Source organism: Pseudoliparis swirei, chromosome 8 (assembly GCF_029220125.1).
Source record: "Pseudoliparis swirei isolate HS2019 ecotype Mariana Trench chromosome 8, NWPU_hadal_v1, whole genome shotgun sequence".
NCBI classification, from domain to species: Eukaryota; Metazoa; Chordata; class Actinopteri; order Perciformes; family Liparidae; genus Pseudoliparis; species Pseudoliparis swirei.
Genome location: NC_079395.1, coordinates 18,378,801 through 18,392,067, shown reverse-complemented (window position 1 = coordinate 18,392,067; position 13,267 = coordinate 18,378,801). Strand labels below are relative to the sequence as shown.

Below are 13,267 nucleotides of genomic sequence, written 5' to 3'. Positions count from 1 at the left end.
CCTTTATGACTGAATACAGGGTTTACAACGAAGTGCAAACGGGTACAGTTAAGTATGCATAGTACTGGTAACGAGCAAATACTGTATATGCAGTGAGGGGAGAACAACAAAATGCTTTGAGGAATAATTCAGTTTATTTTTTATAGCCCATTCTCTCAAATGTGCCTCAGTGCTTTACACTCTGTATACATAGACATCCCTGTCCCAGAACCTCACATCGGATCTGGGAAAAACTCCCAAACAACACTTTACGGGGGAAAAAAGTGAAGAAACCTTTAGGAGAGCAACAGAGGAGGATCCCTCTCCAGGATGGACAGGTGCAAAAGATGCCATGTGTACAGAAGGAATCATTAGAGTTACAACACATTCAATGAATATGAATAGTTGGGAGTAGTGATGGACCACGATCCAGACCTACATGATACATCAGGCAGATGGAGGTAGAGAGGAGTGGGCGGGGCATCGGGTGAGTGGGTAGCAGGTCCGTCTTTCAATCAGGGGGTTGGAGGTTCAATCCCCGCCCTAGTCGATGTGTCCTTGAGCAAGACACTTAACCCTGAGTTGCTCCCTGTAGCTGCGTCTACAGTGAATGAATGTAAAAGTATTGTATGTCGCTTTGGATAAAAGCGTCACCCAAAATGACATGTAATGCATCAACAGGGCCATGGCAGCAGACCCAGCCAGGTCCAATGGACCCTATGAGACGTGAAGTCCCAAGGACTCCGGGGAGGAAGCAGAGTTAATAATGTGTGATGGATAGAGATGCACCGATCAGGTTTTTTGGTACCGATCACCGATCACCGGAATCAGTATCTGCCGATCCGATAATACCGATCACCGATCACGGTGTTGATTGAACCATTCTATTTATTGTATAGTATTATTGCCTAGGACTATGAGGAAATACATATATAAAGCACCTCAAACATTTAAGAAATTACCGATTTCTTTAAACATTTAGGACTTTTACTTTGAAAAATGTCCTAATTGATACATTAAAATTGATTGATTGCCAGTGTCTGGGATTTCAGATATGTATGGAACACATCTGCATTATTCATTTCCTGGAACTCTTGGGGAAATCTATATACAGGACTTTTTTAAACATACAAAAGTCTGACTTATTTTTATAAACTTTCCTTGGTCCAGTAACATTTTTTTAATGTTAGCACAATGTAAGCTAAATCTCAGAAACGATCTATAAAGATACAAAATCAGTTAATTGTTTACTTGTTTATGTTAGTGTATGATTTGTCGACATCTTATTTTGAAAAACGGATGTTGTTTCACATGGTTCTTTCCGCTAACTTTATCAAAACCCTCGCGCGCTCCCGATCGAATGCGTGTACCGTGAACATCAGTCTCTAGAGGCTCAGACATGTGAGTGTCGGCTGAGGCGACCCAGTGATTCAACTCGGGGGACGGGGACGCCGCTCGGTGCGTGAGGATCCCCTCTTTGACCTCTGACCTCTGCCGGCCCTCGCCGGGCGCATTGTCTCCGTTGCGATGCGCCGCGATTGAAACGTCTCGATAGTTCTCGCAGATTTGATGTCATCTGATCGGCCAAGTTTAATCGGCCGTTTTGAGAACGCCGATCAAAACCGATAATGGGAATATCGGCCGATATGGATCGGCGCCGATCAGATCGGTGCATCCCTAGTGATGGAGACATGAAAATTCATTTATAAGTCGAGCGAGAAGAGGATATAGGTGCTCAGTGCATCCTAAAATGTCCCCCAGCAGCTATAAGCCTATAGCAGCATATCTAGGGACTGGACCAGGTGAACCTGATTCAGCCCTAACTATAAGCTCTGTCAAAGAGGAAAGTCTTACGTCTACTCTTAAACGAGGTGACTGTGTCTGCCTCCCGGACTGATGGTGGAAGCTGGTTCCATAAAAGAGGAGCTTGATAACTAAAGGCTCTGGCTCCCATTCTACTTTTTAAGACTCTAGGAACCACGAGTAGCCTCGCATTTAGTGAGCACAACGCTCTAGTGGGGCAATATGGTATTACATGTTCCTTAAGATATGATGGAGCATCACCAATAGAGGCTTTGTAGATGAGGAGAAGAATTTTAAATGTGATTCTTGATGTTACAGGGAGCCAGTGCAGAGCAGCTAGTGCAGGAGTGATGTGATCTCTTTTCTTAGTTTTAGTGAGAACACGAGCTGCAGCATTCTGGACCAACTGGAGGGACCTAAGAGATTTATTAGAGCAGCCTTATAATAAGGAGTTGCAGTAATCCAGTCTAGAAGTAACGAATGTGTGAACCAATTATTCTGCATCTTTTTGAGACAAGATGTGTCTGATTTTTTAAATGTTACGTAGATGCCTTCTAGATGTAAGACATGCCTTCCTTGAGATTTGCTTCACATGGGAGTTAAAGGTCAAGTCCTGATCAAAGATAACGCCGAGATTCTTTACAGTGGTGTTGAATGCCAGGGCAATGCCGTCGACAGAAACCACATCACCAGATAATTGATCCTTGAGGTGTTCAGAGTAAAATTACTTCAGTTTTGTCAGAGATTAACATCAAGAAGTTGCAGGTCATCCATGTTTTTATGTCCTTAAGACATGCTTGAATTTTACTGAGCTGGTTGGACTCCTCTGGTTTGATCGATAGATATAGTTGAGTATTATCTGCATAACAATGAAAGTTTATGGAGTGTTTCCTGATAATCTTGCCAAAAGGAAGCATATATAAGGGAAATGGGTCCAAGCACAGAACCTTGTGGAACTCCGTGATTAACGTTGTTGGTCATTGAGGCTTCATCGTTTACAAATACAAATTTAGATCGATCAGATGAAAAGGATTTAAAGCAACTTAGTGCGGTGCCTGAAGATGATCTCTTTAACGTAAGTAACTAAATAGAAAAGACACTTCACATGAAGGAAGCGACGGCTTTAGTTTTCTTTGACGTTGAGAAAGCGTATGATTCCATGTGGAGAGATGGACTGATAATTAAAATGAACATAGACTCATGTGGAAGCTTATATTACTGGACAATGGACTTTTTTAGTATTAAATGGAACATTTAAAGTTAAAGTAGGTTCATAAATCTTAGAAGGTTTTGACCTTAGTATATAATCGGGTCAAACAGTTTGAGGGGATCCTTTAACTGAAGTTTAAATGCGAGTAAAGAATTTATCATATTTTTGTATTTATAAGACTGGGATAGATGTGAGATATGCAACTGTAAAGAAACTGTTGAACATTTATTGATAGAGTGCAGGAAGTTCAGCGTGGAAAGAGAAAAACTGAAAAGCAGGATGGTAGCTATATGAAGTCTTTTCAAATGTTTTACATTTATCATAAAAACGATATTACTCTGTTTAAAATGACAAATGTCCTAAAGTCATGGTGATGGTGCGGTATACCCTAATGCGTAGTCTACCAATAAACTTCAGAAGAAGAAGTCTGACGGCCTCTGCACCTGAGGCCGTCAACACACACCAGCTGAAAGAGGTTGTCTTGATGAAAGTTGCCCGGTAACAAGGAATAAAAACACCCCACAGTGTCCAGAGCCACCATCCAGTCATGATGGCTTTCTTTTGGCAGCGTGCACTGCTTGTGAGCCTGGCTGCTGCCATGTCGGTGTATGCAGGTAATATTGGAACAAAATGATGCACAAAGCTCTGTTATTGTGATCTAACTAAAGCTGTTTGAGCATCAACTTGTTTGTGTTGTCTCCTTCCAGACATGAAGCTGGACTGTGGAACCGACTCTGTGAGGCTGGTGTGGACGGAGGGCAGGTCCCGGGCTGATACCTCGCTCTTTCGTCTGGGTAACTGCTTCCCCACCAGCTTCTCGGCCACCGAGGCTTTTTTCAGCGTGGACTTCGACGACTGTAACTTCAGGAGAATTGTGCGTAGCACCTCCACATGTGTACCTGCAAACTGAGTCCACTGTACTTCCTGCAGCTTGGTGACATTTGTGTCTCGTAGGTAACTGGGGATCGCTTGATGTTCACCAATGATCTGACCTACAGTTCCTCTCCTGACTCTGTGGACTTCACTCGCCCCGTTGTCTGTGAATATGAGAGGTGGGTGTTCACACTACTTCAGCTGTGAGAGTTTGGTAACATGGCAGCTGTTTAACTCTTGCTTTGTGTTGCAGGCCTGAAGACTGGTACCCGCGGCTTCATGCCCCAATTTTCAACACGTTTGGTTTGGGAGCTCTAGAGTTCCACTTTGGCCTCATGAATGGTGGGTGTGAAGCGTGACCTCACTGGAGATGGCAGCTCTCCCAGTGACTCCTGTAGCGTAATGACTCCTCTCCTGTTTACGGCTGTAGCTGACTTCTCCGGCCCCGCTGAATCCACCACCTTTCCTCTGGGCTCCTTTATCCCGATCATGGCTAGCGTGGCGCAGGAGACCATCAGCCCTTGCTGCTGTTTCTTGAGGAATGCGTAGCGGCTACCACACCGGAGCTGCAGCCTGGAAGCACTTTGTACCCGATAATCGCCAATGAGGGGTAATCTGGTTTCACCGTTTAGCATTTTGTTGTCCAGAATCAGACTTGACTCTTTCTCCACCACACAGATGTCTTGTGGACAGTCTGGTATCGCGCTCCAAATTCGAACAAAGGCAAAAATCCTCTGAGCTCCGCCTTTCCCTTCAAGCCTTTAGGTTTGGTCTCGGCGAAGAGGTAACGATAACTTGTTCAACTTCATTTTTAGAATCGGGGCTTTATTGGTAAAACTGGAAGCCAACTGCCCCTCAACCTCACTTCTTACTCACCAGGTGTTTATCCACTGTAAACTTGTGGCTTGGGATCCCAACGGTCAGGACAACAGCAAGAAGGCCTGTCACTATGACAACGAGCATGGGTAAACATGTCACTGAAAACATTCACAATGTTCTCTGGGTTCATCAGACTTGTGTGATGGAACCACTGAGAATGATTTTCTGACTCTTCTCCGACACTCATGAACTCAGCTGGGAGCAGTTGGACAACTCTGCATCCCGCTATCTCTGTGCCTGCTGTGACTCTGACTGCAAGTCCAGGAGGGTCAGGAGTTTAGCATCAGGTATTGGTGACTTCTGCTATATCAACTCATCTCGTTTGACTTGTACTTAAACCTTTTAACTTTAAAACAGGGAAGTGGAGTATGGCAAAAAAAGCTGTCCTTGGACCTCTGACCATCATTGATGTGAATTATTGACTCGCTCTCGAGGTAATTCTTGCATTTTACATTTCACTATATATTAATCCTTAATGACTACTTAATCCAGTCTTTTGTTCTCCAACAGATCTGGTTCTGTCTTGCACACTGGATCTTCGACCTGAATTGGATTTGTGTTTTTAAACTTCTAAAAGCTCTCCTATATTAAATATATAACTATACTTGAATCGCTCTACTTATTGATCTTGTGTGTGATTTGGTTTAATGTCCATTATTTTCATAGTGGTGTTTCTTGGTGACTGCTTCACATGGTCATCAATATACACACGCTTTAACGCTGGGCTTTCTTTTCAAGAAGCCTAAATCAACTATTGGAACATTTGTTTAAAGACTGTCATTGGCAACATCTTAATCTCTGTCATGGTCAAATATTGACGGCATAATAAGTTGCTCCTTAATACACAGAACTGATTTTCTACAGAGTGCTTTCAAAAAACCCTCGACATATTCTTTAAGCAGAGGTCTTAAGGCTAAACGTGATATTTTAAGTTGACCAGCTTTCGGTACTAGAAAACATTGAAATGGTTTATCTTGACGCACCCTATTGCCTGGTCTCATCAGATCTAACCTTTACACTCTCCCTATATTATCTGATCTTTCTGTATGAAATCCACAGCAGCACACATTTGTAAGCCAATGATAATGCAGCTATGTTTCTTGATTTTGGATACGGTGTATTGCAACTGGTGTTGGGAATATTAGTAGGGCTATTCAAAATAAGTCTAATCTCAACTTTCTGTGCTAAAAACAAATTCTGAATATTTTTAGGTCTACTGTGGGTCGGTTAAAAAGTCAGTCTTTTAATCGGGATTGGCGGTTCAATCTATCCAAGTCGATGTGCCCTTGAGCAAGACACTCAACCATGAGTTTAGTGGTGGCAGGGCCATGGGGCATGTCCCACCCACCTTGAGCCACAAAATATTCAGATTGCGACTGTCGTGAAAGGGAAGCGGCACATACGAAGCTTCTGTTGTGACCGGTACACCCGGAAGGTTTGGCTAGCTGGATGCTGTCGTACTAATGCCCTATTTTGTTTGCGTGCTTGCTTTTTAAATCAATGGACAGTTATGGGACTCGGGTACATGAAACACTTGTCGGAAGAATCGAGAAGACCAGGACACGCATGATAACTCCGTAAGCAGCCATATTGGGCAAAGTGAACGTCACTACCGACGGACACATGAGGTGAAGAAACACGAGGAGGTGGATAAAATCAGGCACACTTTAACCCTAACAAGTTTCATAGGTCCATTTTAATATATAAACATGTTCTATTAGATTTTATATGTGTGATATATAGTATACAATATTAATATTTTATAATATGTTCAATTCAGTTTATTTTGTATAGCCTATTCTCCTACTACAATCTGAACATACAACATCCCTGTCCCAGAACCTCACATCGGATCAGGAAAAACTCCCAAACAACCCTTTCACAGGGAAATATGGGAAGAAACCTTCAGGAGAGCAACAGAGGAGGATCTTTCTCCCCGGATGGACAGAACAATAGATGTCATGTGTACAGAAGGAATCATTACAGAGTAACAACACATTCAATGAGTATGACAGTGTATGAATAGTTGGTAGTAGTGATGGACCACGATCCAGACCTCCGTGATTCATGAGGCAGATGGAGGTAGAGAGGAGTGGGCGGGGCATCAGCAGGGCCATGGCAGCAGACCCAGCCAGGTCCAATGGACCCGATGAGACGTGAAGTCACAAGGACTCCAGAGTATACAATATACATATCCGATATGTATATTGTATACTTACATTAGATGGTATTTCTTATATTATATATTATTCATATTATACTGAATATTATTATTTGATACGTATATATTAATATACTGAATTGTATAGTTCTTATGTCAGTGTTGGAAAACATTAGAAATGTTTAACTACAAAGTAGAAATGCGTGTTTGATACTTTTTTTTGCATTGAATCATTCTGGGTTTTCTCCCGATTGCATACACCTTTTGTCCTTGAATGACCCCGCCTGGTTTGACTGTTATACAAAGAATATAAAGGGGATACTTCACCCAATTCTGTTACACCTTTAATAACAACTTCATTCAAACATATTCACAACTTTCCTTCCTTCCATTTGAATGTAAAGCCAATAAGGCCTCATTTAAAAATGTATATCTTGTTTTTAATAAATACAATGATAAATTCAGACGAAAGTTAACGATCAGGGTCACATGTGTTGATAGATCATCACAGACTGGTATATGTCCACATTTAGGGAGGATGCTGTTTTTAAACAAATTGAATTATTTTAATTGCAGCAAAGAAGTAAACCTATTGTTCTCCCATGTTTGTGTAGTACTTATTGTGTTTGTATGTTTTATGTTCACTGTATGCACCTATACACCAGAACAAATTCCAGGTAGGTGTAAACCTACTTGGCAATAAGTACTATTCTGATTCTGATTCTGATTCTGAAGAAGTAAACCTATTGTTCTCCCGTGTCAAAAACGACCCCATCTGGTTTGACTGTTTATGAAGCATTAAGCATAAATGATCACCCTCCTCTGTGTTTCAACTATTTAGTCAACTCATTTCCAGAACATTTAACCTTTCCAAACTACCTGTGCCTGCAGCTTTCTCTTCAGCGGCTGCAGGCCGAGGTCATGTGAAGTGACTATGGGTCAGTGGGAAGCAGGTCCGTCTTTCAATCAGGGGGTTGGAGGTTCAATCCCCGCCCTAGTCGATGTGTCCTTGAGCAAGACACTTAACCCTGAGTGTCTCCCTGTAGCTACGTCTACAGTGTATCAATGTAACAGGATTGTAAGTCGCTTTGGATAAAAGCGTCAGCTAAATGACATGTAATGTAATAAAGTGAAGAAGTTGTCACAGGTGATTGTTTTCCCTTGGAGACCTTCTGTCATGCCAAGGACCAATTGCATGCCCTGATGGTTTTCTGACTGCACCAGCAGGTTTGTCAGTGTCTACTTGTCTGTTCCATGCATAGCTGGACCTGGCATCGCATGCCAGGCCAGCCCTGGTGGCGTTAGCAGAACCCCGGGGTCCAGGAGGAAGAGCTGCGGGGCTCCAACTGATGTTGTAGCGGGGCTAGCGACAAGCTATCACACAACAGACGAGCTCCGGAACGGCGACGCGCACTGACGTCATACCCGAAGAGTTGAGATACAAACCAGGCGTTATTATACATGTGTCAATTATAATATAGCAGCTTTCATAAGGACACAAATATTTTATATACACTTTTCATGCTTTACATTTTTTAAATCTACAATTATAAATCAAAGTAAATTTGTATTAAAATGGACATAAAAGTATGAAAATGGTAATGAAAAATAAAAGTAGTCATTTTACATTCTTGGATCATTATAACTGATTCAGCAACATGCAATAATGTTAATGTTTCAGTTATTCGAGGTGGAGATTATTTTAATTATTTGTTTTATAAACTGATCTTTCTTTTTAATGTAAAATATTAAAGTGTGAAGTAACCAACTCTCAGTCCTATGAAATACATTAGAGTGAAAATAAACACAATACAAATACATGACAATATTTGACAATCTTGCAAAGTGGAGAGGTGAACTAAAATGTGTGTATAAATACTTTTTGAAATTGCTTCAGTAAACTACTTGATCAAATTGACTGAGTTACATTCCACCTCTGCATTTCAGAAGAGTCTTTTCAGAGTCTCTGAATACTAAAGAACTCCCCAGAAGAAGTGAACGCCCTGCTCTCACACGGATGTTAATCGTTCAGCTAATTTGTGCAGGACTACAAATAGTGTCAGTTCCAGAGGGTTGCAGATCATTCCGTCATGACGACTCATCTCTACCTCGGTGTGGTGCTCTTGGCTCTTTTCGCAGCACCCGTTGAAAACAACGCAGGTATTCTTTGCTCGTGGAAGAGCGTCAACCTTCTGTACGTTCCTGCGTGTTCTGAGACTCAGGTTTGTTTGCAGATATCAAAGTCGTCTGTGCAAAAGGCTCCGTGAACATCAAATGGATGATCAGCGAGGAGTTGGTGCCGCATGCAGCCCGTTTCTTCCTGGGAACCTGCATGCCCTCCCATTTGACCGTGCTGCCCACCGGAGAGGGCGAGGTCGTCTTCAACTACAAATTAGCAGACTGCAGATTTAAAAGACTGGTAATGCAACAAAACTAAAATATTCAACTAAAAAGCCTCACAGCCTTTCAACGGTCTCAATAAGCTGTTTATTTTTTCCACAGATGAAAGGTAAAAATGTCATCTTTCAAAATGAGCTGACTTTCAGGCCACAGCCGAGGTCCAAACCGGCTGCCTTCGTGTATCCCATCGAGTGCGTTTATAAAAGGTTGGAGTATTTTATTTCTTTATTCTATTTGACAGCTGAACGTGAGCCAGAAAGCAATGCTCCCATTTGTGTTTGTAGACCCGACGGATGGATTCCAGCTTTCCTGAACCCTGGGTTTGGTGTTTCTGAAGGCCGAGGCAGTCTAGTTTTCCACATGGCGCTGCTCAATGGCGAGTCCTTGGCTACCAAATGAAGCATCAGTCCACTCACGGGGACACGCTAAGACCTTTTTGTTATCATCCCCTACAGCTGAACTAACAAGTATAGCAAAGACGAATGTTGTCCCGCTGGGCTCCTTCATGCCGATATGGGCGGCGGTGGAGCAGAAGTCCCATCAACCCTTGCTGCTGCTCATAGAGGAATGCGTGGCGACCGCTTCCCCAGAGCTGCATCCTGGCAGCCAGGTTCACCCCATCATATCCAATAAGGGGTGGGAGACTCGTGCTCTGACTCGCCTTTCCAATGATTTTCGAAAAGTATTATTAATCTGTGCGGTTTGACTTTCTTCAGATGTCTTCTAGATAGCAAGAGGGGAAACTCTATGTTCCTCCCTCGATACCAGTCATCTGCTCTCACCATTTACCTGCAGGCCTTCCAGCTAGTCGTTGGCCAGGAGGTGAGAGGGAAACTGCCATAAGGAATCTTGAAACTTTTAAAATGTATATCTCTTAACGTGTCCCGTGCTCCACAGGTGTACATTCACTGTAAACTGGTTGCATGGGATCCTGAGAAGTTTGACGAAAGCAAGAAAGCCTGCCATTACACGAAGGAAAGCCAGAGGTAATTTGGGGTAACGTGTTCATTTGCTGAGATCTCCATGATGTCGTGTATGCATCTTGAGCCAGGAGGACGTTGGCTTATTGTGGATCAACGTCAAACTAGAAAAGAATGACTATCTTTAAAAGATATTAACTTGGAACTACTTTAAGTCCACTATATTGTAGATTAAAATATGAATTAACTTGATAAACATGTGCCATTATACAAATTGCATTAAAGTATTTATATGCTACCTACTTGCACAAGGTTTCCTCAAAAGAAATGGCAGTTAAACTGTATTTTAAACTAAATCATACATTTGTTATGGATGTCCACGAAGGTGTAAAACTGTTTGCTCCTTTTCCAGTTGGGAACTACTCGATGACCCCTCTATGAGCGGCGTCTGTAGCTGCTGTGACTCGACCTGCAAGTCCCGCAACAAGAGAGGAGTTGACTGGGGTATCTCTTTTCTGCCAACTGTTTTATCCGTGTGGTTTGTTCGGATATGATTGTTTTGTTCAATGAAGTCTCATATTTGTATTCTCTCCTCAGAAACCAATGCCTTTAGTCACCATTCTGTGTTGGGACCCCTCATCATCATAGATCCGTCTGCCAACAACGTCTCAGGTGTTTGATCCTGCAACTTGCTCTCAATCCAGTTTCAGCTCTGTTCTGAAACGGGAAGTTTGGTTTAAACGAAACTAAAGCTCTCTGTGTTCAACAGGAGGCCCGGTCTAAGTTGACGGCGACTCTCTGATGGCGCTCGACAGGCGCAGATGACCTCTGCCCCTGACTCACGGAGACACTGGGACATCAGCTTTACATGATCTCAACTTTTAACTGTCTGCATATTCTTGTGACTTGTGACTTGTGACATGTCATATGCCATCTTAAACTTTATACAAATAAACCAGATGAACTCTTGCTGAGAATCTATTGTGTGGTGTTTTTGGGGGGTGGAGGGGCTGTATCACCTCCAAGGAATGCTGAAATCATTTATTTAATGGCCTGATATTTCTTGCACATGAAAGAAATATACTTTAAAATGTGTATATTATAAAAGTGGCAAGGGTGTTGAACAAGAAAGCTATCCAGACAAAATGAAATGTATCGTCAACATGTGACCCTTTGGCCTGACGTGAATGTCCTGTAATGTAAGCTTATTGCAACTAACAGTCAAACTTGGGAAGCCCCTGAATTTAGTTGCTGTGCAAAGTTTCATTTACCATAAGTTATGACTTCAGACTTATCTTTATAGACCACTGAATCTAGGCCAGAGCCCTGCTCTAGGACATGGCTATCTTTATTCTACCAAGTACTTTATTCCATATATATCTACTTGTCTTTACATGAATCCAGATTTGTATATATATGGAGCCAGTATTGTTACAGATGTTTACAAAAAGGCTTGAAAACAAAACAATGTGAATCTAACCCTACATATAAACACCAGAATATACCAAACCGTTTCACAGGTAGCTACTTGGTGAGCAGAAGTATTTGTCAACTCTGCTCAATGAACCACGTCTCACATTGTTACCAGTGTGTGTGTAAGATTGCTTGATTGGTCTGAGGTCCTCTGCACCTGAGGCCGTCAACACACACCAGCTGAAAGAGGTTGTCTTGATGAAAGTTGCCCGGTAACAAAGAATAAAAACACCCCCCAGTGTCCAGATCCAGCATCCAGTCATGATGGCTTTCTTTTGGCAGCGTGCACTGCTTGTGAGCCTGGCTGCTGCCATGTCGGTGTATGCAGGTAATATTGGAACAAAATGATGCACAAAGCTCTGTTATTGTGATCTAACTAAAGCTGTTTGAGTATCAACTTGTTTGTGTTGTGTCTCCTTCCAGACATGAAGCTGGACTGTGGAACCGACTCTGTGAGGCTGGTGTGGACGGAGGGCAGGTCCCGGGCTGATACCTCGCTCTTCCGTCTGGGTAACTGCTTCCCCACCAGCTTCTCGGCCACCGAGGCTTTTTTCAGCGTGGACTTCGACGACTGTAACTTCAGGAGAATTGTGCGTAGCACCTCCACATGTGTACCTGCAAACTGAGTCCACTGTACTTCCTGCAGCTTGGTGACATTTGTGTCTCTCGTAGGTAACTGGGGATCGCTTGATGTTCACCAATGATCTGACTTACAGTTCCTCTCCTGACTCTGTGGACTTCACTCGCCCCGTTGTCTGTGAATATGAGAGGTGGGTGTTCACACTACTTCAGCTGTGAGAGTTTGGTAACATGGCAGCTGTTTAACTCTTGCTTTGTGTTGCAGGCCTGAAGACTGGTACCCGCTTCATGCCCCAATTTTCAACACGTTTGGTCTGGGAGATCTAGAGTTCCACTTTGGCCTCATGAATGGTGGGTGAGCGTGAGCTCACTGGAGATGGCAGCTCTCCCAGTGACTCCTGTAGCGTAATGACCTCTCCTGTTTACGGCTGTAGCTGACTTCTCCGGCCCGCTGAATCCACCACCTTTCCTCTGGGCTCCTTTATCCCGATCATGGCTAGCGTGGCGCAGGAGACCCATCAGCCCCTGCTGCTGTTTCTTGAGGGATGCGGCGGCTACCACACGGAGCTGCAGCCTGGAAGCACTTTGTACCCGATAATCGCCAATGAGGGGTAATCTGGTTTCACCGTTTAGCATTTTGTTGTCCAGGAATCAGACTTGACACTTTCTTTGTCCCCCACACAGATGTCTTGTGGACAGTCTGGTATCGCGCTCAAATTCGAACAAAGGCAAAATCCTCTGAGCTCCGCCTTTCCTTCAAGCCTTTAGGTTTGGTCTCGTGAAGAGGTAACGATAACTGGTGCACATTCAGAATCGGGGCTTTATTGGTAAAACTGGAAGCCAACTGCCCCTCAACCTCACTTCTTGCTCACCAGGTGTTTATCCACTGTAAACTTGTGGCTTGGGATCCCAACGGTCAGGACAACAGCAAGAAGGCCTGTCACTATGACAACGAGCTTGGGTAAACATGTCACTGAAACATTCACAATG

At 43.2% G+C, this 13,267-nt stretch overlaps 1 protein-coding gene and 1 pseudogene across 1 annotated transcript; both read left to right on the top strand.

The window, feature by feature from the left end:
• Nucleotides 1-3,542: 3,542 nt before the first annotated feature.
• On the top strand, nucleotides 3,543-5,166 carry LOC130198483 (zona pellucida sperm-binding protein 3-like; annotated as a pseudogene).
• Nucleotides 5,167-8,995: 3,829 nt separating this feature from the next.
• Nucleotides 8,996-11,082, top strand: LOC130198502 (zona pellucida sperm-binding protein 3-like). Its single transcript, XM_056421668.1, has 10 exons — nucleotides 8,996-9,065; nucleotides 9,140-9,324; nucleotides 9,408-9,511; nucleotides 9,590-9,681; nucleotides 9,761-9,941; nucleotides 10,022-10,127; nucleotides 10,203-10,291; nucleotides 10,638-10,729; nucleotides 10,823-10,897; nucleotides 10,995-11,082. The coding sequence occupies exons 1-10, from the start codon at nucleotides 8,996-8,998 to the stop codon at nucleotides 11,006-11,008; spliced, it is 1,008 nt and encodes a 335-aa protein (XP_056277643.1). The 3' UTR covers nucleotides 11,009-11,082.
• Nucleotides 11,083-13,267: the final 2,185 nt, after the last annotated feature.